The 26,841-nt window shown below is 39.5% G+C and overlaps 1 protein-coding gene across 5 annotated transcripts in view; it reads right to left on the bottom strand.

The window, feature by feature from the left end:
- Window positions 1–1,969: 1,969 nt before the first annotated feature.
- MED13L (mediator complex subunit 13L) overlaps window positions 1,970–26,841 on the bottom strand; it is a 327,210-nt gene continuing 302,338 nt past the window's right edge. For 2 of the 5 annotated variants that reach the window (XM_033220471.1, XM_033220472.1), the window contains exons 21-30: window positions 26,512–26,731; window positions 24,871–25,059; window positions 19,487–19,710; window positions 19,147–19,289; window positions 16,037–16,195; window positions 14,278–14,454; window positions 12,609–12,766; window positions 9,451–9,612; window positions 6,814–6,926; window positions 2,047–4,796 (exon numbers count right to left, since the gene is read on the bottom strand). In XM_033220471.1, coding sequence (XP_033076362.1) covers window positions 4,664–4,796; window positions 6,814–6,926; window positions 9,451–9,612; window positions 12,609–12,766; window positions 14,278–14,454; window positions 16,037–16,195; window positions 19,147–19,289; window positions 19,487–19,710; window positions 24,871–25,059; window positions 26,512–26,731 — 1,678 coding nt within the window. In that variant the 3' untranslated portion in view covers window positions 2,047–4,663. Of the gene's footprint in view, window positions 4,797–6,813; window positions 6,927–9,450; window positions 9,613–12,608; window positions 12,767–14,277; window positions 14,455–16,036; window positions 16,196–19,146; window positions 19,290–19,486; window positions 19,711–24,870; window positions 25,060–26,511; window positions 26,732–26,841 lie in introns of all 5 variants that reach the window. The other 3 variants (XM_033220470.1, XM_033220473.1, XM_033220469.1) reach the window with 2 other exon arrangements.

Raw genomic sequence — 26,841 nt, 5'->3', positions numbered from 1 at the left:
GGGGAATGTCTGTCTTGGGGTCTTCCCATCACCTGGGAACTTTAAATTCATTGAGAAAGTAACCTTAACAGAGAAAAATCAATCCTTTGGTTCTTCCTGGAGATTAAACTTTCTTTCTCATCAACTTCTATTTCTTACCTGCTTCATGATTAGTGTTCTAGCTAGAAGCTGTTAAGTGTCAAAAAATCTTTTTAAAACTTGACCCTGGAATTTTAAGCAAAGTGGAGGAAGACTGGTAAATCTGGTTGCAGTGTGTACAGCAGGATGCCCAGGGCAAACTTTACAACCCTCTAATTACCTGGCACGACAGAATTTTCTAGTGGTGTCTCATTAGGTATTAATAACATGAAATAATTACTGTTAAAGTGACCTTTTTGTCAAGGGGATATAAACAAGAGAATCATTTAACACCAAGATAACATGGTAATAAGTGAAAATTGCATCTTGATAGGATTTCGGCATGCGGTGAATTCCAAAGCACGATTTCCTTTCTATACGGGCTTGACTGTAAATGACAAGAGGCAAAGACTGTTCTCAGTATGTGGCTTATGCTTCTGCAGTATGTCTTATGAGAAGTTTGCTTTTAAAAACCCATAGACGAACGGCACTTTTATAAAGATTTTTAGTGGTTCTTCGATGCCCAGTTGGTAACAAGCACCTTTGCTCATGAATTCCTGAATAGTAAAAACATAAAACTACATAACCACATGGTTGGAGGGAATGAACTGGTATGAAGAGCAGAATCTGGGTGATGCAAACTGCTGAAGGCTGATGGCTTATCTACATCTAACTTGCAAGATACTGAAATGCATTCAGTAATTAATTTATCCTACCTCAAAGAGATTTTGCTGCAGTTGCTGAATTGGTACAGATGGGGCAGTTATGAAAACGACATTCCCACTACAAAGCCAACACTCATCGTTGAATATAGTACCACCCAATGTATGAGCTAAGCATTGAAGCTACTGAATGCTTGTAAAAGTACCTCCTAGTTCTGATTCTTTAGTTGTTGCAGAACTATATAAAAGTTATGTATGTAAGGCAGTAACTGGATGAGATCACTATTACCCTTTAACCAAAGAGTTGGCCTCACTTTTCTCAGCCTTTCTTCAACAGTGCAGCTGTAACATGGATACAAGCCGTTTAGTTTGCAAAGCATTTCTCATGGAATCATCCTCATCCCTCATTTGCAGATGAAGTAACAGAAGGCTGAGTTGTCTCAATAGCTTTATCTTCGGATTCTGATAATGTTAGGTTCAGAACAACGTATATTTCTAAAATGATGAAGGGAGATTAAAAGCAAGGCCTTTCCAATTATTCAAATGTTTATTGTAAGCTCTGCCAAGTCCTAGGGTTTAACCATTTTAATGAGAGATTTTGCAAGGGCAGTATACAAAATACCCTCGCAACTCTCGCTAGAACATGTGGCTTTTCCTAGCTGATGGACCCAAGAAGGGAACAGCATGGTAGATAGTGTGCAGCCAACAGGGACTTGTGTGTGGTGTATCAGATGCCAAACCCCCGTTACCAGCCTGCAAATCAGGAAAACAGCAAAGAGAGATGTATCTGTCATTTCTAAGAGACATCAAAAAGAAACTGGCTGAGACTGTGAAGAGAAAGGCAGTGGAATATAAATATAGACTTGTCATTTGTGCTAGGATTGACTACAATCTTACAGCTGAGAGACAACCATTAGATCTCATCGACTCACAACAGTTGATTCAGTGTTGTGTGTGTGAGCATCTAAAAACCGATCCGGGAATGTACTTGTGCCCTGGAGTATAAGAATACAATTTCAGAACAGCTGTTGGGGGTGATCAGGGCGGTAAAATTCTACATCCATTTCACTGACTGGAAGGTAGAGCCTGGCTACTCATCTAGGGCTATTTAATCCATATACACACCTCTTGAGCAGATGTAGATAATTTTATACAAAGGCAGGAGGGGAACGGAAAAAAGCCACTCAAAGTTTCAGTAATTCAATAATTTATTCCTCTAAAAAAGTGTGTAAAAGTATATAGCTCTCATCCACAAGGTATATATGAATGACATTTAAAATGGAGGCCTTTTATTATTGTTTCTTTTTATCAAAGTCTTTTAGTGTACTGTACCAGCGCTATACTGTAGTTATTTTTTTAAATGAACTTCACATATTTTTGTATTCTTTCAAATTGTTTGCTATATATAAAAGAAGCTCACTGCAAAATGCTTGAAGGAAAAAAGGAAACAAAAGAAATTCAGAACTTCCCAGAAATGTACAGCTTTTACATTTAAAAAAGGTTCTGAAATATACATACAAGCATGCTGGACAATCCCACCCTTCTCCCCTCCCCACTTCCCCTTTTTTTGTTCAAACCATGGTAAGAGTTCTGATTTCTGCAGAATTTCCAAAATTAAAAATAAAAAAAAATAAAATAACTTCTCACTCTGTAGCAAATCCAGGGCTTGTACATTTCAGATTAATTCAGTAAAAAACTCACAAGTAAAATAATGCATATTTAAGGGAAATATTATACAGACTTTTTCACACAGAAGTACATAATAAGATTTTTTAAAATCTATTGCCATTCATTTATTTTTGCACAAAAACGTATAAATATGTCACCAGCTTTTCTTAACTTAAAAAACTTAAATAAAAGACACCAGATGAAAACTACCCTTTGCTGCCATTTTTTTTTTTAAGTTTTTTGTACGGGTTTTTTTATTTTTTATGTTTTTTTTCTTTTTCTGCTTAGAATTGGGTTTCTAGGGAAGAAAAGCCCCTGCATTAAAAACAGCCCATTTAAAAAAAAATTCAAAGTTCTGATGAATTCCGGGAAAAAAGCAACCCCAAAGTGGTAAAAGATTACAAATATCTACTTTACAATTTGTCTTCTCACCAAGATAATTTTATACAAGTTTACAATCTTCATCTTCTTATGCTCTTCAAAAGGCCTTGAGAATTTTCCTTTCTGATTAAGAAAAAATAGCACTGCAATATTTTTAAAGTCAATTTTACACTGTACACATTAGATACAAATGGTTTGATATATCAGATTTTTTCTCCTATACATTGCGAAAGTCAACCCCCCCTTCAATTGGTGGTACAGAGAAGAAAATTATCCATTTACAAGTTATTTCTCTGCTTTCACATTCCCACCACACAACTTTTTTTTTTTAATATAATGTTTTAAACTTTAGATTATTTCAAGAAAAATACTTTTACAAAATCATATCAATTATTACATTTTTCCTTTTTTGTTAATAACCAGGACATGGAAGTCTCTTGGAAGAACTTTTAAAATCTGCATGATTCTCTCCACAGATGACAAGAGCTCAAAGGCCTGGTCACAGTGGCTCCCGGGAGGCCAGTACACACCCACTGCCCTCAGACAGAAACGCACAACACAAGGGTTAGAAACAGGGTTTCAAAGACAACCCTCTGGGCCGGGAATGAGGAGTCATAAAATACTGCAATTCGCCATTAATGCTTTAAAAAGGCATTTTTTTAAAAAGTCCCACCACAAAGGCTCAACTTCAAGTACTAATTTAATGGTTAAGTTGTAATATTTCTTTGAAATAATATTCCTATGGTCCAGAAAAAATTCACCATATTTATAACTGATTTCATGAGCAAACACTTTCAATTGTTGTATGTACATAAGTCCCTTTTGATCTAATGAGAGGAGAGACCTGGCTTTCGATAAGAATTCACTAGAAAATATATTTCCGTTGTGACTATATAAAACTAATTAAGGTACTTGCCTCCATGGCTCTGAGTTGAGCTTGACTGCCTTCTGTATAAAAATGTTATCCTTCATGAAATGCTGGCCACTTAACATGGCAGAACTTTTAAAACTCAGTTTGTTGTTAACAAAACCTACTGCTGGGTGGTTTTGAATATATTACTTCTAGGCATGATCTCCCCAATGCGTTTTTACTCCTTTTCCGGCTTCTAGGACAGAGGTATGTGGTCAAAGAATCCTATGGTGGATCTGAATTGGGTTTCAGCTACTGTACCTGGTCCTTGTGAATTAAAAAAACAAAGTCACAAAAATGATATGACAAAACAAATTAAAATAAATAAACAAAATGAAGCTGTCTCCAGACCTTCTGCATCCACACACAGGTGTGAAGTCAACCAAAGCACTCATGCTAATCTGGATGGGAGCACTAGGGAGACAGGAACCCCAGTATGAAACCATATACTTGAGCTGGTTCTTATTTTTAAAAAGTCCCAGATTATGGAGTTCAGGTAACCCACAGGCCACACACCAGTAACTAGAGGATTTCATCCAAAGGGCTAGACTGCCCTCAATTGTATACAGAGGCTGAAAACACAGACTCTTGTGCAAAAGGACACTGTCTCTTCCGTTTCCCGCTGAAAAGCCACCAACAACCACCACCTTCCTGGGACCAGTGGTTGGGGGCTACAAACACCACCGCACTGGCTGAAAGTCACCGCTTATGGAAGTTTCCAGGTCCATGAGAGGAGTGTCAAGGAGTCACTCTGGAAATGAACACTGCAGAATTGACATGTGCCTGCTGAGAAGGAATCACAGTGCAGGACTGTGGAGAGTGGTCTGAAGAAAAGGATGTGGGTTATTTGCAGAGTGTAGCAGGTTCCTTGGACTGAGGTTGCAGGCAGAAGGAACTGAGCCAGAGAGAACAAGTGCTTTTCCAATTAAAGTATATTCATGATGGCATTGTACAACTGAGTGAGCACCACAAAGTGGACGGGAAGGCAGGAAGTACGGTCCTGGGTGGCCGGATTGCACGTGAGCCAGGACAGAGCGTTGTACTGCTCCAAAACAAACCTGCCAAAGAGAACACACAGAGCAGGGGCATGAGCCTCAAGAGGGGAAGGCTGGTTCTCAGATTCTAACACATTCCACATCTTAGCAGGAAGGAGGTCTCAGAGGCATCCTTTAACTTGCCCCAGGCTCTTTCCCTCATCCTTGTCTCACGTTCCTCCTTCCTTCTAGACATGGACTATCCAGTACAGTAGCCACCAGCCACACATTGCCACCGAGCTCTGCCAGTGAGGCCAGTCAGAACTTGCGTGGACTGCGGGTAAAAGTAGGTACTGGAGCCCAAACACTTAGAGGCCAGGGGCAGTGGCTCACGCCTGTAATCCCAGCAACTTTGGGAGGCCGAGGTCAGTGTATCACCTGAGGTCAGGAGTTCAAGACTAGGTGGCCAACATGGTGAAACCCCATCTCTATTAAATATATAAAAAGTAGTCAGGCGTGGGGGTGCATGCCTGTAATCCCAGCTACTTGGGAGGCTGAAGCAGGAGAATTGCTTGAGCCTGTAGGTGGAAGTTGCAGTGAGATCATGCCACTGCACTCTAGCCTGGGTGACAGAGCAGGACTCTGTCTCCAAAAAAAAGAAAAAGAAAAAAAAAAAACAGTTTATGTAAACATTTCATGAATATTTTTATATTGGTACATGTTGAAATAACACTTTGAATATATTGAGTTAAATAAAATATATTACTAAAATTCATCAGTTTCTTTTTACTATTTTAATGTGGCTAGTAGAAAAATTTTAATCAGATTTGAGGTTCACATTATATTTCTATTGGACAGTGTTCCTCTAGGGCAGCAGTCTCCAACCTTTTTTGGCACCAGGGACCGGTTTTGTGGAAGACAATTTTTCCACGTGGTGGGGAATAGTTTCAGGATGAAACTGTCCCACCTTAAATCATCAGGCGTTAAGAGTCTCATAAGGAGTGCACAACCTAGATCCTTTGCATGTGCGGTTCACAACAGGGTTTGTGCCCCTATGAGAATCTAATGCTGTTGCCTGACAGGAGGCAGAGCACAGGTTGTAATGCTCCCTCGCCTGCCACTTACTGCACGCTGTGCGGCCTGGTTCCTAACAAGGCATGGACGGGGGTTGGGGACCCTTGTTCTAGGGGGCCTGGAAGCCAAATTTATGTTGATCAGGTTATTTTTATCCATAACTATAATTATACATTAATCTATAATGTACAGTTTCCTATCATTTCCTAACCATTTAAGAGTTATAAAACATTAGAAAAGGCCTGTATCTTTTCTCAAGGTAGATGAAGAATGTCTGTGGTTTGATTAATACCCATTTCTGGGATGCATTTCCCTACTATGTCATTTATGTTCTAGTTCATTTTTAAAAAAAAAAAACATAATCGGTGGCTCACGCCTGTAATCCCAGCACTTTGGGAGGCTGAGGCGGGTGGATCATGAGGTCAGGAGATCGAGACCATCCTGGCTAACACGGTGAAACCCCGTCTCTACTAAAAATACAAAAAAAAGCTGGGCGATGTGGCAGGCGCCTGTAGTCCCAGCTACTTGGGAGGCTGAGGCAGGAGAACGGCGTGAACCCGGGAGGCGGAGCTTGCAGTGAGCTGAGATCGCGCCACTGCACTCCAGCCTGGGTGACAGAGCGAGACTCCATCTCAAAAAAAAAAAAAAAGAAACACATAATCTATCTCAGGAAGCATAAAAAGTATTTTCAATGTGAGGTGCTTTAAAAGTTCCAGACACTGTCTTCTAACTATCCACCCCCGAGATCTGACCTCTCTTCATCACCATGAAGTGCTTGCTCTGAACGGGAAACAAGAGCAATTATAAATGCCTGTCACTGCCTAACTGAATCCAGTGTGTTACACTGCCTGTCCCACGCAGCCATGGGGGACTGCAGCTCTCACTGACTCATCAGATACTGTTTCAATGCACAAATGGCAGCTTCTTTTCCATGAATACCACACTTAGATTAAAACACCTTGGAAAGACAACAGTAAAGGAATATCATTTCAAACTGCACTGCTATGATGCCTAGGTTGGTATCTACCTTAAAACATCAGACGTAGTTTTGGAGTCAAGAGGGTGTGGAACCCGCTGAGAATTCCTGGCAGGCAGAAGTTCGTCTGTCTGTGCTACTGAAATGTGGTGATGCAGCGAAGCCTGGTGAGAAAACAAAGAGAGTTACCTCTCTGGTCTAGACAATCACAGTGCAGAAGTGAGGGAGGCCATGTCTGCCAGAAGCAGATGCTCCCAAAAGTCCTTGGAAGTCAGAGTTTCTATGAGTTTATAAATTTTAACCTGCCCAGTAACCCCCAAGGTAATCCCAAGTAACTTCTCATCCTAGGGTTGGGGGGGGGGGGGGAAGGCATACTTTTTGGGCTTTTTTGGTCTACTGTATTTTGTTTCTTCAATGGAAATAGTCTAGCACACACAAAAATACTCTAATATATAATAAGGTCCCATGAATTGATATCACCAAGATGCAACAATTATCAATATTCACCACTTTTCTGTTTTCATTTTTCTGAATTATTTTAAACAAAACACAAATATTACCATCTCTACAAAACATTAAAAAAAAATAGCTGGGCATGGTGGTTTGTGCCTGTAGTCCCAGCTACTCAGAAGGTTGAGACTGGAAGATTGCTTGAGCCTGGGAGGATGAGGATGCAGTGAGTTGTGATTGCACCACTGCACTCCAGCCTGGGCAATAGAGCAAGACTCTGTCTCCAAAAAAACATACAAAAACAAAAACAAAAAACTCATAAAACAAATATTGTATCATTTTGCTTGTAAAAAGTCAGAGATATCTCACATAAGGACCTTTAAACATAACAGTAATTAGCACACAATAAAAATTCACAATGATTCCTTAATATTATCATCCCATCTGCAGGATAATAAGATAATGCTCCCTTATTCTCTCAAAAATGTCTTTTTATATTTGGTTTACTAAAATCATGAGCCAACATAATCTGTACGTGACAAATGATTAAAGGCACGAAATGTCTACTGTCCCACCTGAAGTAACATGATTCATCACTGGGTTCAGGTGGTACCAGCATATTACACCCATCATAAAGTTCCTCATCAAGTTTTCACCCAATGGTTTTGGTATCACTTTATATGTAAACGAGAGGCAATATATAAATGCTTTCTCTTTATTTTTGTATTTTCAGACTGAGTTGATGCTCTAGCAGTTAAAAATGACGGATTTTTTGTTTTCCAACACAATTATGAGCCAAGGATTTGTTTCATTCTATCACTGTCATCATTTGTTTTAATGATCACATGGTCCCATCCTAGCCCTAGACAATCAAGCTGCCCTCTAAGATGGCTCCTGAGGCCCTGATGGACCATCATGAGCTTTGGTAACTTTCTTGCTTTTAGGTGTGACAAGATGCCCTAGGTTCATTGGGAACATTTCCTGCTTCATACCTGGAATCAGTCATCTCTTCAAAGAACCATAGTACCTTTAAGTGACAACGGTGTGTAGGAACCACAATTGTGGCAATAGAGGTGTTTATTGCTGCTAAGCTTTTTCAGCAGACAGAGCTAAGAAAATGTGTATACTTTTTTAGAGAGGAAAAATAAATCTACGCTCATACGGATAATTCTAATTCAAAATACAGAACACATGCATTTTTATAAACCTTCTTTGATTTTATAATAGTATGTTAAAGTCATTAGGAAAAGAACATTGCTTCACTAAGTTTTTGGTTTGATTTCCATCATTTCTTTTTGAAAATATAGTCAGCTGTGTGTGTGTATATGTGTGTGAATACGCATATCTTATAGATTACTCCATGGTACTTTCTACTCCACAGAATGATTACACAGAAATATTCTCCATTTTGTTGTAAATGATTAATATTTCACTGTCTGGATGTGCCACAGTTGATTCAATCAGTCCATCAAACTTAGGTTCTTTCTAGTCTTGGACATGTGTCATTTTCTGTTTTGGCAAAGAACCTTCGGGCTCTTCCTTAGAGGTGGGAATGCTGCCCTAAAAGGGTAGTGTGCAGGGCTGTATTATTCAGCAATCCCACCAACACCAAGGCCTGCTCCCCACATCTGTGGCAACACAGTATGTTGCCAAATCTTTGTATTTTTGCCAATCTGTGGGCAAGAAATGGATTTCATTCTAGGTATTATTGTTTTTAACACAAACTGCAAATAGGGGATCTTTTGTTTTGAACCTTTAAAATTGGGATTAAAAGGTTCCAAGAAATATAAAGGAAGGAGGAAGTGCAAATGTGCGATGTTTTTAGCTGACTCTTACCCTTCTCTAATGAAGAATGCGAAGAGTCCATGGCAGGGGAGAGAGAGGATGGCTGGTTACTATACCTTTGACACAGGCTTAACTTTACTGATAGTGATGCAATATAGACTTGGAGAAAGACCATTACACTGAACCCCATGCATCCACCCTAGATTTGCCCTCTGGGCCCCACTGTCTCCTCCTTGGGCTACTGTGATTCATTTCTTTGTGACATGGTTTTGGGTCCTCCTAAATTCTCCTCTCCACCTACAACTGTAAAATTTCCTCAGAGTGTAAGTAGATACAAGAGAAAAAAGGAACAGAATAAGATTATGATGCCTAAAACTGAAATTTCTAACCAAAATTAAATTTAAGCATAAATCACTCATTCCTTGCAAACTTCTAATATGATACCAAACCAACCTTTAAGAAGAGAGGGCACTGGCTTTGAGCCTGGGGACACGATGACCAAAACCACTGGGGAAGATTCTCAGCTTTGGCAGTTGATACAAAATACCCAAGGGCCAGGGGCTGCTGCTTTAGCTCCTCTGGTGCTTCTCTAGAAAGAAGACGCTCACCCTGGCTCTGAAAAACAAAAATCCCAAAAGCATGATCAACATTTACCTTAAACCTTGAAAAACAAACTTTGGTCAGTTCACTCTGCACACTGCAGTGAGTGATCCCCTTTGTGGCAGCATCTCACAGAAAGCCACCGGTGGCTGAGAAAGGAAAGCAGGGCCGGCATTGTCTTTGCTGCACACACAGAGAAGATACCAGCAGAGCTGACAGCCTCAGTCAACTAAGTACAGATTTGCTTGGGTTTCTTTTCTATGGGGTGGAAGAGCAATTCCATGGCCTCATGATGTAACAAACTAAAATGGAAAGATTACCATCTCTGACAGCAGAAGTTTCTACCACACGCAGGTGCTCTTTCACCAGCAACCAACCAAAGACACACGAGCTCAGCAGCTTGACCAGGACAATGTGACACCAGCACGTGCACAGCAAAAGCGTTCCTGAGCTGCCAGTAGTGCAAGACCTGCTCACAGAGAAGCCATGTTTTCATTCGCAGCACTCCCCTTAGTAAGTGAGTCCTGGAAGAGGCTCACTATGTTTTGCTGCAACTGACATTTTTCTTATCTGTAATTCTTTTAGCTAGCTTCAACAATTGAAAATCTACCTTTCATGCAAGCAATAAGTAACCCATTTGTTTTTAAAAGTCTCTGTTTAGGCTGGGTGTGGTGGCTCGCACCTGTAATCCCAGCACTTTGGGAGGCTGAGGGCGGGCAGATCACTTGAGATCAGAATTTCGAGACTTGCCTGGTGAACATGGTGAAACCCCAACTCTACTAAAAATACAAAAATTAGCCAGGCATAGTAGTGCACGCCTGTAATCTCAGCTACTCAGGAGGCTGAGGCAGGAGAATCCCTTGAACCCAGGAGGTGGAGGTTGCAGTGAGCCAAGATCATGCCACTGCACTCTAGCTTGAGCAACAGAGTGAGACTCCATCTCAAAAAAAAAAAAAAAAAGCCCTTCTGTTTAGAAGGAAAAAATAATCTGCAGCTACTACATCAAACTGTATCAATTCTGAGTTGGTTAAAAAACAAAAAATTTACTGCCACTTTGAAGGCATTCTTTTCCCTGCTATAAGGTCTTATAACTGGCTATCAAAGAATGTTTAATGCTTCAGAAAAAGGAAATGCTTAAAGCCTCTTGGAGGTCACCTGGCTGCAGGTGCTCAGGATTGAAAAAGGCCACCTGGCTGGCTTCAGAACAGCACTGTCTATATCATGACACTGAATTAAAGACTTTAGTGCTTAAGGCTCCAAAAAAAGGGAGAAATACAGCATACCTCTGTTTCTTACAGAACTAACATTACACTTTAATGACCAATTCTTTGTTAATGCATAAACTGAATTACAAAAACAGGTACGGGGAGGTAGTTGCTATTATTCCACTTCACAGATAAGGTAACTCAGGCTAAAAGAGGTGAAGTTAGGTTGTCCAAGGTCATAACGCCCGCAGGCCCAGACCTGCAATTCAGAGTTGTCTTTAACAGACTCTGGGGCATGCATTCCTAGCTACTATGCTATTTGCCTACAGAATTCAAATTAAACCTAACTTTTAAAAAATAGACAAGGTAAAATTTGTGGTTTTTGTTCCTATCACAACCATTTCCCATGAACAAATTGTCATTAACTAGTAAGGAACTGCAAAGGAAACAAAGACACTTAAAACCCCTTCCTTCCAGAAGAGGGTAACAGGGGCAGGTATAACAATGGGAACAGTCTGAGATGCCCTCCTCTGGTCTCACCTGCTCTGTGACTAATCTAAGTTAGAAACCTTCTTTTTCTCCATCGTCTAATAAATTCAGTGCTGGGAATAAAAGTCCCCCCAATGAAAACTTTAATCCTTTATGTCCATCTTTGTGTCTAAATAAATGAGTGTGAGCAGGGTTGCTTATGCTTGTTCAGTCTAAGATACCAGACACAGCTATTTTTTTCTAAGTCTTAACCCCTCAATCTCGTAATATTTTAAATAAACAGTACAATACAGTGATGCAGCAGGAATCATCTAACTGAAGCAAAATTACCACAAGCTGTGGCAGAACCCTCTAACTCTTAAATCTTCTGTTCATTCACCTCCAATATCCCTGAGATATTTAAAGATGAAACAGTTGTAAGCTCTGGTTTTTTCCTTAATACTCTGGCATTAACCTGGACATATCTGTAAAATCAATCTCCTGGCGGCTCTTGCCATTCCTGTGGGTCAGCTAGAAAGAAGCCGGGCGCGGTGGCTCAAGCCTGTAATCCCAGCACTTTGGGAGGCCGAGGCGGGCGGATCACGAGGTCAGGAGATCGAGACCATCCTGGCTAACACGGTGAAACCCTGTCTCTACCAAAAAATACAAAAAACTAGCCGGGCGAGGTGGCGGGCGCCTGTAGTCCCAGCTACTCGGAGGCTGAGGCAGGAGAATGGCGTGAACCCGGGAGGCGGAGCTTGCAGTGAGCTGAGATCCGGCCACTGCACTCCAGCCCGGGCGACAGAGCGAGACTCCGCCTCAAAAAAAAAAAAAAAAAAAAAAAAAAAGAAAGAAGGCGGCTGCAAAATGACTAAGCCAGGACACGCAAAGAGCACGGCAGGCTCCTTTCAGAACAAGCCATCACCAACAACTTGTTCTTCAATCAGCACAATTACTGTTGAATAAGTACGGTTGTTGTACTGATCTCTTAAAAGCCACTATTTTGGCAAAAAATAACATTGAAAAAAAGCAACTGGGAAGCAGCAAGCAACTAGAACTAATTTTTGCTAAGAAAACAATGCATAAAAACCCTTGCATCTGTAACAGGACTAGTCTTCTGATAAAACTTATTCATCAGAAATGATAACACATTTACTTCAAATTTCTGCCTTGTATTCAAAATGGAACTACAGTCAGTTTCCTACACTTATTTCACTTGTACCAAGGACCCAGACCATCAAGAACTGTGCGTGTAGGAACAAGATGATCGGATGTCAAGCGAATTATCTTCCTGAAGGCTGTGGTTGTCTTAAACAATGTACTCCAAATCATCCTTACCCGACTATGCTGGAAGTGAGAGCCCACACCAATTCCAGAAGGAGAGCCTGGGGAGGGTACTGGGGAGGAGTTGGGAGAGGAATGGAGGTTCCCAGTCATTAATATGCCAATATCATTGTCCATATCATCTGGGAATGGAAGGTCAACAAACATATCATCTAGAGGGAAGAGGGGAAAAAAAGCACAAAAATTAAAAAGATAGTCCATATCAATTATCATAATAATCCAACTGAACCTATGTCATGTTTTGTTGGCATATGGCTATTCTGGACACACACAGTTAAGAACTGAGATGCAGGAGGACCTACTGAGGGCAAGCTATTACAAATTATTCTCTCGCTTTGTGCTCTCTCCAATGATCTCCTTCTGTAAAGTATTAACAGAATGCAATCAAGAATGTTTAACATAAAAACCTACACTCTGCATAGCCGCCAAAGGCACATAAAAACATGGCTAAAGAGCTAAAGCAGCAATTTAATCATTACAGTTGACACCATTCAAAAACACAGTAGACTCCATCAATGTATCCAATTAGCATCTAAAACACCAAAGGCTGAATGAATGCATGTTAATGGGTGTGAACTTGCCCTGAAAATGGAGACCTATTCCAAAAGCAAATCAAAGCACAATGTTTTCTCTCTCTCTTTTTTCTTTCGTTTTTTTTTTTTTTTTTGAGATGGAGTCTCACTCTTTTGCCCAGGCTGGAGTGCAGTGGCACGATCTCAGCTCACTGCAACCTCTGCCTCCTGGGTTCAAGTGATTTCTGGCTAATTTTTGTATTTTTCATAGAGATGGGGTTTCACCATGTTGGCCAGGCTAGTCTTAAACTCCTGACCTCAAGTGATCCGCCTGCCTCGGCCTCCCAAAGTGCTAGGATTACAGGCATGGGGCGTGCCTGGCTCAATGTTTTCATTAAGAAATCCTCCCCGACACTATAAAAGTAAGGGACATCCACAGCAGAAAATTTGTAAAGAAAAATATAAAAAGTGAAAACCATCACCTAGAACCCAATCACCATGACTATTTTTTTCTATGATTCTTTTATTTTCTCATATATTTGTTATTCCATTGTAATCATAACAGACATAAAATTTGGTATCCTTTTCCCCATCCCATTTACCATAAGTAAACACTGGTAGGTGTTACAATTTCTTCAAAAACAATGCAAATGGATACATAGTATTGAGCATCTTAGTTTCTAAATGACCGTTTTTTAAAACAGATGCCTTAACAGATACTCAAAAATTTCCATTAAGAATAATCAAATAAGGAGTTTCTCTATAGCAAATTAGATTCCCATCAACTAGCTAAAGGAAGGTGCTCTCTTCATATTGCTTAGTACTTCAAACATTTCAAATCACATCTTCAAATATTTATTGAAAGAGTGGCACCCAAGTACAGAACACTGCCACACAGATATTTTTTGCCTTTAATGAAAAACAGAAGAAAGTCAATTGCCCAAAAGAGGAAAATATTTATTTGGTCTTGGTAATTGTGCAGATAAATTAAAGCTTTAAGACCAAAAAGATTCTCAAACCATCTATTCCCTCTTTATAGTTCCTGGGTTGTTTATTACAACACAGAAAAGCCATGTGGCAGCCCAGTGATTCCACACTCCAGCTCTGCCCTGCATGAAGGTGAGCACTATCCATACAGGTCTTCTACTCACCATTGTTGGGGCTAAACCCATCTTCATTGGGGTAGTTGGCTGGAGCCACCTGGATGGTTGATGATGTTGGGAACACCAAGATGTGTGTACAAGAAGCATCTTGAGGGGTGTTGAGCTGAGATGACTGCATGTTCAGTGCAGTACTTCGGCCAAAAACAGAGCCCATTGTGACAGCATCTTTAAAGAAAAAAATAAAAAGAATTATATCAATCAATGGATCTGGAGTGGTATGAGTCTGATGAAAATGCCATGCTAAATACACACTCAAAGTTGAGTCCGATTGTTTAAATATCTTCAAAGAAACTGACTCAGAGCACATAGCTATCTATAATAACCCAAGTTTCATTTTTTTTTTTTTTTTTTTGAGACGGAGTCTTGCTCTGCCGCCCAGGCTGGAGTGCAGTGGCTGGGTCTCAGCTCACCGCAAGCTCCGCCTCCTGGGTTTACGCCATTCTCCTGCCTCAGCCTCCCAAGCAGCTGGGACTACAAGCGCCCGCCATGTCGCCCGGCTAGTTTTTTTTGTATTTTTTAGTAGAGACGGGGTTTCACCATGTTAGCCAGGATGGTCTCGATCTCCTGACCTCGTGATCCGCCCGTCTCGGCCTCCCAAAGTGCTGGGATTACAGGCTTGAGCCACCGCGCCCGGCCGGCCAAGTTTCATTTCACATTGAAAAGGTTAAGATAAAATTGGATCAAGTCCACTAAATGTTTTAATTACTTACATAAGTAGTATTTCTAAAAATAAACCCCCTACTTTCTTTCCTCCTCTGGTTGTTCACAATTTATAAAGTACTGTTCTAAATGGTTAACAATCCTATAGAAATAGTACCATAAAAATCAATATATGTTGTAACACTTACTGAATGCTTACTACATGCCAGCATTTGTGCTAAACTCTTGAATAGTTATCGCATTTGATCACCACAGCATTTGAAGGTAGGAACTATGATCCCCATTTATAGATGAGGACAAAAGCACAAAGAAGTTACATAACTGCCCAAGTGGTAGAGGTAACAGAGGTAACCTATGGTCTAATGAGGACATCTGTCTCTCACTGGATTGATGACAAGTAACCCCATTCTCACACCACAATACTATTGACTTTTATAAGGAATAAGTGGGGAAGGTCCCCCATTGGATTCAAGAAATATCTGGATGGTAAAGATAGGTTATAAAAGTATAAAATCGCTTAGTTGCTGGTTTTAAAAAAACAGCCAGATTCTTAAGAAATTCTGTGGTCACATTTGTTTTGGCCATCCACAAATGACACCTCCATCTATTGAGAGCTTACTGTGTACCAGGTACTGTGCTAAACTGCCTTCCCATTCATCTTCAATCATATCAGAGAGACTACAGAAATATCCCTTCCAAGCTGTTGTGGGATTCTGCCAAATGCATGTCTTCAAAAGGATATTCAAATATGCATCATGCTGGGGTCTACTTTAGTAGTTCTTTGGAGGGTGGTCTTCATATACTAACAACAAACTGGGGTCAGGTAACAGTCATTAGCCATGATTCTATGAGATCTCAATTATATTCAGAACTTAGTCTCTCTTCCGAGCTTTGGTCAACAAACATGATAAAATCACAAACCACTCCCCATGGAAGGGATCGAACGTTTTCCATCTTTAAGCCCCAAATACAATCTTCTCTGATAGAAATATAATGAAGACAATTCTATGCTTGTCTGTGGACTTAAGTTTGAGTGGACTGAATGGATGTGATATGTAATTAATGACAATGACAAGAAGAAATTTACCTGGCATCACTACAAAGGACCCCTGGGGCTCCATGGCAACCAGGCAGGCACTAAGGATAGAAGGAGAGTCTGCGGCAGAGATTCCACACATCCGGCACACATCCTTGAGCTTTTTGCTGATTGTCTGTAGTGAACATTCTCCAAGGAGGATACTCCAATCTGAAATCAAATATCGCAGTCATACACAGTCTTTAGAAATTCATACTGATGGGAGATTTGAGCTTTTTAGCAGTTCTGCCCGGTAATTGAATTTCCAAGGTTGGGCCCTAAAGGGAATTAAGGCTTTACAGAGGTTCCCCTCCTTGCTATAAAGAGAATGTTACTCGACTTCTATTACACTTCATTAACAAAGGAACAAAGGCCTACTATTCTGTAGGCTGATGTCATGTCTGAAGTGACCTTTGAGAGTCCAGCACCAATCCAGTCTAATCTACCTAGACCAGACTTAGGCACTTAGAGTGCTTTTCCATGATGGCAGCAGTGTTAGCTGCCCTATCCTTTCTCCTCCTTCTCAAGGTTCAATTCTTTGAGTACTCTGCTCTGGAGGAGAGCACTGGTGGGTGGAGGTAAACCTGAGTTTTGGTTATTGCTGTAGGTTAGTTATTTCCATGAAAGGCAAGCAGCAGCAGAAATGAAGAGAACTAGTTCTCAGAACACCCAGAAGAGCTCACAATGAGTGTGAGTAAAGTGCTCCAAACGATGCTGCACTAATAGCGGAGATTGAAAAGTTGGCATACATTTTCTTTCCAATGTTTATTGCCTCCAAACAAAAGCATTATATCTAACTGGAGCACTGTGGAGGATTATGTTACTCTGAGAAGTGGAAAGCACTTGGTCCCCTCTTCTGACCTCCCTTACGCACATGAAGTATGTGCCATTCCTATGCATCGCCCCTGCTCTCGGATCCCATCTTGCTCATAAAATGCCATACCAGTGCAGGCTGCTCTACCGCCACACTCTTTTTTCCCCCCAAATAAGCTGCCATTTCTCCCCTTAAAGAGCAAGTGAATGGAAAACTGTTCCCATATTCCCAATGAACCCCAAACAGAAGTGGCTGAAATAAGAGTGGCCAGCAACATGAAGAATGTGTGTTTTAAAACTATGGAAAATCACAGATGTGAGCTTCATATTTCAAACCAAGTAAGAAAGAAAAGGTAGTGTGTATTTCATCATAAAGACTCTGGAGATACGAAACAAATTCACAAAGCTGACTCTGAAACCTGAGTCTCCTGTCGCACACTGTCCCATGGAGATGCAAAGTGGCACAGACCTTGGATCCCCAAAGGAAGGAGCTGTAGATTAGTAAACAGATTTCCTGTACACTAGGTTCTTCCCATGTTTTTATTCCTGAACATACATTTTCTTTCAATCTTTTGATGGGCTCCTCCAGTCACACATTCCTCTCCACTAAGAGATAAGGAAGAAGAATGTGCCCTTATAAAAATCATACAAGGGAAGGAGATGGCCTTAATAATTTTCCAAAATACCAAGTGACTAGACTATTACTCTATATTTTTATCCTCTCTCTTCTTTCCTATTATAGTCTAACTTTCCCCAAGGGTTAAGAATAGCTTAAAGCCTTTAAGAAATAAGATTGACTGAAAAAGCAGACTGGGGAGGAAGACAGAAAATTCTGACAGAAATAAAATGATGAATCCCCTAATGTATTAGACCTCCAGGCACTTGATACAAGATTCATTATGATAGTCCTTTAAAAAATGAAAAGGGTCTATTAGTCTACAGTACAACTTATTTCAAAAAAAAAAAAATTGTAAATGCCAAAAAAACATTTACTTAATACATATGGTGTAATATTTATATAAACTGCTGTTAAACCCTGAAAATTTGACACCAGATTTAACCTGCATTGTAGGAAGTGAGGTACACTTACGCACTCCTACAGTGCAAGTTATATCTGTACCGGTGATTTTTGTTTAGGGAATCTACAAATACCTGATGTGAATTTCCTATAAAGAAATAACGTACATGGTCTAATGCAGGGGTCAGCAAACTATGATCCACAGGCCAAATCCTGCCTCCCGTTTGTTTTTGTAAATAAAGTTTTATTAAAACACAGCTGTCCACACTCGTTTAGGTATTGTCTAGAGCCGCTTTGACGTTACAACAGCAGAGCTAAATAGTCACAACAGTAACCATCTGGCCTGCAAAGCTGAAAATATTTACTATCTGGCCATTTACAAAGAAACTTTGCTGACTGCTCTAATGTATTTGCACCCAGGAAGCCACCAAGCTAATTTGTGACATAAGTCTTTCTTTTGTGCAGATCTTAGGAAAAAACTTCTCCCATCTGAATGCATATATTGAACTTCTTATAAATGTGTCATTAATTAATAAGGCTTTAAAAATAATCTAAGCTTATTGATACTATTCACATAAAACTGTACAAGTAGCTACACTGGGATAGTAAATGAGCTGGGCTCAGCACCAAGCAAGGCAGTTGCTGGTGGTCAGTTGTGTGGTGTTACAGTTAAAGTGCTTCCTAACCGACTGTTACATTTACGAAAAAGAATATAAGCAGTGGTAGTCGGGGACTGAACTTCAAAAATCTGCTCTTTTAAGCTTCCAGGCTGAAGAACATCAGACAGGGGCATTGTGAATAAAGACTGCTTCTACTGACAACTACTTGTCCTCATGAAACAGGATTTCCTTGCTGTTGTGCCACCAAAAAAACTAAAGAAACACAAAACTCATCATCAACCAGCAAACAAATTGAAGGCTGTTTTTATATGACTTCAACTGTCACCTACAATCACTGATATAAAATTTTTGTCTTAAAACTGACTAGTTCTTCTCATTGACTCAATATATAAATAAATGTTCGAAATGTGAATTTACTATCATTTTTATATGAATAAAACTTTTTGTTTTATATATTGGGGCTCAATATTTAAGATTTTATTTGGATAAATGATTTTGTTGCCAAAGAAGAGTTTAAAACTGGTTTATCCTGTACATATAAAAGAACCATAAAATAGAATCTGCTTAATTCTTACTACAAATTTAAACATTTCCTCCCTTAGTTCAGTTAATGACATCAGCTCAGCCCTTTTCCTCTGTTTTCTGCAAATACTTTTTCAAAAATTTCTCACCTTTAAGCTCCCCATGGCCAAGACGCCCAAGTCGCCCGATTACAACTCTCCAGGGCAGAGACGTCATTTGGACAATCCCTATGCACCATTCCCATAACTTCTGTAGTCCAATTTTACGTGCAGATACTTTACTCCTCCGTGACCTAACAAAGAAAGAAATGGGGAAGGGGAAGGGGTCCCTATATAAATCAGAGTTATCACTTGTGAGACAAACACTAGAAATGCCAAAGAACCTATCCATGCTGTACCCACTTCATTTACATAGAAAACAGGAAATATTCATATTTGAGGAATGGTACAGCATCAATTTACATGCACCATAAACATCAAGCCTTCTCACCTGCTTGGTAAAGCAATATTTACAACGCAGGTCTCCAATAATTCCCCATGGAGGTCAGTGCAGGAAGCCAAAAGCCAGCGCTGGTCATGAGACAGACAATAGCCCACGAAGAGCACATTGTATTTCTGGCTCGCCTCACCAAACGTCTCTCCCAGCTCTGTCTGCTTGTCTTTGATTGGGGCCAATATAAAGGGAGGGGAGTAAAGCTGGATTGGGCTGGGCCGCTGAAATCAAAACCAAAATCGTTATCAGTACAAAGCCATACAACTTAATGATTACAACAAAATCCAGAACGACACTGAGGAGACCCACAGGGAGTAACGGTAATAAATCGTTTCTCGAGATCTCTCTCTCCAATACTAGATAAATAAATAGTATTGATGACACATAACAAAATGATTATTTAAATCATGTAAGCTGGGAAACTCAAGTAAGCCAGTATTTCCTTATTAAAAGAAATTACTATTTTAGAAAGTACACTGGCCCAACTTCATTAGTTGTTAGGCAAGTGGGAAACTGAAACCACAATGAGATAATGCTACACAACCACCAGAATGTTGAAAATAAAAAAAGAGAAAATATTGGTGAGAATATGGAGCAACAAGAATTTTTATACATTGCTGCTTAAGCTGAACAAACATATACTCCCTTTGAACCAACAAAATGCACGTTTACCAAAAAACAGGTATAAGAATATTCACAAGAGTATTAATCACAATAGCTCCAAATAGAAAATAATCTGAATACTCATCAACAGTAAAAGAGATAATAAATTGTGATGTAGTTAACAGAATCAGAATATCAAACAGCAATGAGAATGAAAAAACTATAAGTAACAAAACAGATGAATCTCAACAATGAATAAAAGAAGTCGAATGTGAAAGAATATGAAGTCGATGATTCCATGTATATCAAGGTCAAAGACAGGCAAAACTACACTATTAGAAGTCAGAATAGTGACTATCTTTAAGGGATTGGAAAGGCCACAAGAGGGGCTCTGGATACTGATTATGTATTTGCTTCTTGCGCTTGTTAAATGGTTTTTTTTTTTTAATTACTGAAAATTCATTAAGCAGTATACTTATGATTGAGTACTTTTCAGTACATACATAGTTTAATATGTGTGTTTGTGTATGTAATTTTAGAAATCAAATCAACAGCTGTTACCAAATATAAATATTTTAGATTGTGAAAATTTTTTAATTGTCATTTTTTTTACAGCTATCATACACATCTTACTATTTAATAAACTACAACAGGGGTCAGCTAACTTCTATAAAAAAGAAAACCAGAGAATAAAGTTTAGATTTTTATGGCTGTCACACATTCTTTTTGTAAAAATGTACTCACTGGCTAAGTGTGTTGGCTCATGCCTGTAATCCCAACACTTTGGGAGGCTGGAGTGGGAGGATCACTGGAGCCCAGGAGTTCGAGGCCAGCCTGGCCAGCACAGTGAGACTCTCCCTCTACAAAAAGTAAAATAAAATTAGCCAGGCATGATGGTGCATGCCTGTAGTCCCAGGTACTTGAGATGCTGACTGCCTGAGCTTGGAAAGTCGAGGCTGCAGTGACCCATGTTCATGCCACTGCACTTCAGCCTGGGCGACAGAGTGAGACCCTGTCTCAAAAACACAAAAAAAGTAATAATCATTCTTACCTAGCTGGTCATTCAAGTACAAGCTGCAGGCTGGATTCAGCCCAAAGCCATAGTTGCTGACCCCCGAACTACACAGCATTAGGCACGGTAGCAACAGAATGACACCATTTTAAAGCTAAAAGAGACTTTGAAAATAATATAACCCAACTCATTCATTCATCACAGGGATTCAAAACTCAGGCTGAGAAATATTCAATGACTTGCTCAAAGTTGCAAAGCTAATCTAACACTAATCAATTCACTCTCCACGTGACCAGAAACTGCTCTCTTAGGTATTTACCAAGAGAAATATTATGTCCACACAAAAACCTTGTACACAAATATTCATAGCAGCATTATTCACAAGTGCCAAAAAGTGGAAACAACCTAAATGTCCATTAACTAATGAATAGATAAACAAAATGTGGTATAGCCATACAATGAAATATTATTTAGCCAGGAAAAGAAATGAAGTACTGGTACATGTTATGACACGGATGAACCTCAAAATCATTACGCTAAATGGAAGAAGCCAGACATAAAATATCACATATGGCCAGGTGAGGTGGTTCACGCTTGTTATCCCAGTACTTTGGGAGGCTGAGGCGGGCAGAATGCTTGAGCCAAGGAGCTCAAGACCAGCCTGGGCAACATGGCAAAACCCCATCTCTATCAAAAAATTACAAAACTTTAGGAAGGCACAGTGGCACATGCCTGTAGTCCCAGCTACTCCAGTGGCTCAGGCAGGAGGATCACTTGAGCCCAGGGAGGTTGAAGCTGCAAGTAACCATGATCTTGCCACTGCACACCACCCTGGGCAACAGAGCGAGACCTTGTCTCAAAAATAAAAGTAAAAAAATTGGGGGAAGGACTGCTTGAGGCCAGGAGTTCAAGACCAGCCCAAGCAATATTAATGAGACCCTGTCTAAAAAAGAAAAAAAAAAAAATCATATATTGTATGATTCCATCTACACGAAATGTCCAGAACAGGCAGCTGCATAGACACAGCAAGTAGCCCAGTGGTTGCCAGGGACTGGAGTGGGGAATGAGTAGTGTGTGCTAATGAATACTGTGTTTCGTTGAGGGTTGATGAAAATGTTCCAAAATTGGATAGTAGTGATGACTGTACAACTCTGTGAAAATACTAAAAACCACTGAACTGTACAATTTTTTTTCCTTTTTTTTGGAAACAAGAGTCTTACTCTGTCACCCAGGCTGGAGTGCAGTGGTGCGATCTTGGCTCACTGCAAGCTCCGCCTCCTAGGCTGACGCCATTCTCCTGCCTCAGCCTCCCGAGTAGCTGGGACTACAGGCGCCCGCCACCACACCCGGCTAATTTTTGTATTTTTAGTAGACACAGGGTTTCACCGTGTTAGCCAGGATGGTCTTGAACTCCTGACCTTGTGATCCGCCCATCTCGGCATCCCAAAGTGCTGGGATTACAGGTGTGAGCCACTGCGCCCGGCCTGAGGTTTATACATTTTAATCTGCATTAAGGTAATGGTTAGTTGGTCAATGCTGCCTCTGCCTCAGTCTGCAGCTAGAACATTGTGTTCTCATTTGGTAAATATAGTTGAGCATCTACTGTGTGCCAGGTGCTCTATTAGGTGCTGAGGACGCAGGGGTGAACCAAACAGGCCCCTGCCTCCATGCAGTTCTCATTCTCTGGGTGGCACAGTTTTATGCAAGTTATCACATGTGAAAGAATTTACTTCATAGTATTTATTATGCAAATTTTCAAATACAATTGCTGTTATCTTTTGTTTTTCATGGAATATCTCACATCTCACAACACAGTTTGGGAATCATATTTTATTTAGTGTTTCAGAAGCTATCTATTACATCTAAGATATTTCAGATTTAGCCTTTTGTTTTGTAAAAAACTCCAGGCAAACTCAGCTGGACTTTTCTTTTTTTAGTAACAGCTTTATTGAGATACAATTCACATATCATGAAATTCTTTTTAAAAATTTCACAGTTTAGGGTGGGCGGTGGGAGGCCAAGGCAGGCGGGTCACCTGAGGTCAGGAGTTCAAGACCAGCCTGGCCAACATGGCAAAATCCTGTTTCCACTGAAAATAAAAAAGTTAGCCGGGCGTGGTGGCTACAAAAAAAATTGTACACACACACAAAAAAGTATAAACTTCAGCAAATATTTATAACATTTAGTTCTTTTGTTTCTAATAAAGTAAAATCGTTTCTCTCTTCCTCTTTCAAGCAAAATGGAGAAAAAGCATACTACTCGAAGTCTTTTTGCCATTTATTTTAACCTAAACCTCACTTTATCTTACGAGCTCCTGATGATGCTCTGAGAATAATAACCTTTAGAAAGGCAATAATCATAATTTCTGGAAACAAAATGAAAAATAAGTAGAGACGTTTATTTTTGAAATTCTAGAAAAATTTAATAGAGAAAACAGATGAACTGCTCATAGAAGTGAAAACTTCAAACTGAAAGAATAAACTAACTAAAACTTCCTAAAATAGAAATTTTATGTAACACTAGAGTGAATGCAGGTCATCGGCTGAGCAGCTTTTCTCCCTTGGGACTGAGCTGACCTGAACCAAGTTACAACAAACACAGTATTAACTACTTGTATCATTTTTCACTTGCAAGCATTCTACTTATAAAAGTGCAAGCATTTCATAGAGTTGTTCAGAACAACATTACCAACTAAAAATAGCAATTGGTGTTTTAAGAAGCTCTCTTATGGTAAAGAGGTATTTGCTGGCTTTTACTAATCTGGTATTTTTCATGCAATAAAATTGTGGGAACTGATTTTTGAAGGCTTTGGAAATTCTGAACATTGCCCTGTATACCTATCTTCAAGATAAGGTGATCAGAAAAACAAAGGAAGTGTAAAATTTTTGTTTAAAAGATGTTTAGCTTTGGTGCTGTAAAATTCCCTTTGAGATCCACACATATCTGTAGGAAGTAGGTTTAAAAAGATGGAGCGAAAATGCATTCATTTACATACCGAAGCACTGAGGCAAGGAAAGGAGAAATCAACTCCCTGTAAGTATGTGCATCAGAAAATGAGAGCCCCCTGCAGAGTAAACACAACTACAACTGCTGTCTCAGGATACAGACCAGAGCCAGAAAATGCAAAGGATTTCTGATCTAAGACACAGAGTAGCTTAGAAAAATAAAGAAAATAAATTTAGAAAATTCAAACATTAAAAACTAAAAGTGATACATATATTATTGCCTAAAGTCCTACACAAAAAAAACAGTAAGAATTTGCTTGCCTCTTTTCTCAAAAATTCTTAAAAGTTCAGAGAAATATCTCCTCTATTTAAACCTAAGAGTTAAAGAAACCTGCCAACTCTTTTTCATTCCCCGCTTGAGACAGGGTCTTACTCTCCAGGCGGAAGTGGTTGTGTGATCACAGTTCACTGCCATCTCAAACGCCTGGGCTCAAGTGATCCTTCCGTCTCAGCCTCCCAAACAGCCAGGACTACTGGCACACATCACACCTGGCTAATTTTTTAAAATAAATTTGTGGAGACAGGGGGTCTTGCTATGTTGCCCAGGGTGGTCTCAAACTCCTAGGTTTAAGTAATCCTCCCACCTCAGCCTCCCAAAGTGCTAAGACTACAGGCGTGAGCCACCACATCGAGCCTAGCAACTCTTATATCAAGGTAGAAGGCCAACTAAGCAACCAGCCAATCTGTGGGTTAGATAAAATACCTCTCCTACCTTGCATTTTAGTATAAATTTTCTAAGTTTCTGTCCTGCCAATACCCACCTCAGGGTTCTTGAGTGTCATCTCAATGCTGGCTGCAGGCCCAAATCCCGTGAGGGATTTAATGTGGATCTGTGTAGGCAATGGTCGCCTGCACTGGCAGTACACTGAAAATGCCATGGACTTCAAGTATTGAATGTAGAAAACTTGCTCATCCTTCATTGTCTGCAGCATGTACTGGCAAGGCACAATCTAAAGACATAAATACAAAAAAAAAACAAAAACCAAAAACCTAGAAACTGAGATCTAACACGCTAACAAGCAAGCTGAAAAAGGAAACGGCATGAATTCCTTACCACAATGGGGAGAGGTAACCTCAGCCTTAAAATATATCAGTGTCACACATAATATAATTAAATCCTAATTCCTTCCACTGACATAAAATTCTCTATCACCAGCAATTTCGAAAGATGTACGATTATGTTGGTCAAGTTATACTGTCACTTAGAAACTACCATGTTCCCATTTTAGAGGTAAGATCTCAATTTATTACAGGTATTACCATGGCCCCCAAATTTTATTATATTTCTCCTTTTTATAATTACACAGTGTGTATGGCATTTTTTGGAATTATTACCTCATCATTTAGGATACAGACTTCAAAACAATGGAAAACTACCAGCAATGTACTCTGGTAACTGTAATTTCAATCTTTTAATTTTACAAGATAGCTTCAGTTAAAGTGACATTAAAATGAAACCCAAACATCCGAAGCACTGTTTTTCATCTATATAGAATTTTTAAAAAAATCATTACACTATAAAGCTGTCAAAGGTGCAGTGAAAATAAACATACTCATTCACTGATGAAAGGAAAGTAAGTGTAATCTCTTTTGGAATGGAATTTGGCACTATGTGTCAGCATCTACATCTAAGAATTCATGTTAAAAAATGACCTGAAATGTGAAAAATAAGATTATACATAAATGTGTACTATGGCTTTATTTATAACAGTAAAGAAGTGGAGATATAGGAATGGCTATGGAAAATATGCAGTCACTAAAAATGTTGCTTGTAAGAATTTAAATAACATGAAAATGTATTCATGAATAACATCAGATAGAAAGTAAGTTATATTAAAAGTATGATCTCAACTGTGTCAACAAAAATAGAAAAACAAGCTAGAAAAACACCAAAATGGTAATGGTGGTTGAATGTAAAAGTCGGAATTACGACTATTTTTTCTTTTATACTTTCATGTACAGGTTGAATATCCCTAAGCAAAAAATCTGAAGTCCAAAATGCGCCAAAACCCAAAACTTTTGGAATGTCAATAAAATGCCACAAGTGGAAAATTCTGTATCAGACCTCATGTGATGTGTTACAGTCAAAATTTAATCAAAACTTTGTATAAAGCACAAAATTATTAAAAATATTGTATAAAATTACCTTCAGGTTAAGTGTATAAGGTGTATATAAAACATAAATTTTATGTTTAGACTTGGGTCCACTGCCAAGGTCTCCCATTACATATATGCAAATATTCCAAAATCAGAAATCCAAAACACTCTGGTCCCTAGTATTTTGGTTAGGGGATAATTAACCTGTACTTCCATTTTTTAAGAAAAATCATAAGCCTATATTTATTTTCACAACAACAAAAATATCAACATCAAAAGTAAATAATAAACTTGCAAACAGTAACCTGGAGAATGAAAGAATTTCTCATATGCTCAGGTAAATTATCCAGCATTTCTGTGTAGCAGCGCATCAAGCTCAACAGCCAAAAGTTCCCAGAAGTGGAGTCCTCCTCTGCAGCATAAGTGAACGGGTCCACCATGTAAATGACAACGGCTGGAGGGTGGGCATGGCTGTCTGCAGAGTCAGGCTCCGTAGGAATTCCTATTCTCTCCCTTTCTGTAACACTGGCGAGAGAGTCATTTGTGAGACGTACAAAATAAACATAAATTACACGAATATGAAAAATGAAAGTGCTCAATTCTAGAGCACACAGGCTCCCTAAAGAATGTTTACA

This window comes from Trachypithecus francoisi, unplaced genomic scaffold (assembly GCF_009764315.1).
Source record: "Trachypithecus francoisi isolate TF-2019V2 unplaced genomic scaffold, Tfra_2.0 Lachesis_group11, whole genome shotgun sequence".
Taxonomy (NCBI): domain Eukaryota; kingdom Metazoa; phylum Chordata; class Mammalia; order Primates; family Cercopithecidae; genus Trachypithecus; species Trachypithecus francoisi.
Note: the sequence above shows the minus strand (reverse complement) of the source record. Positions and strands in the feature narration are given on the sequence as shown.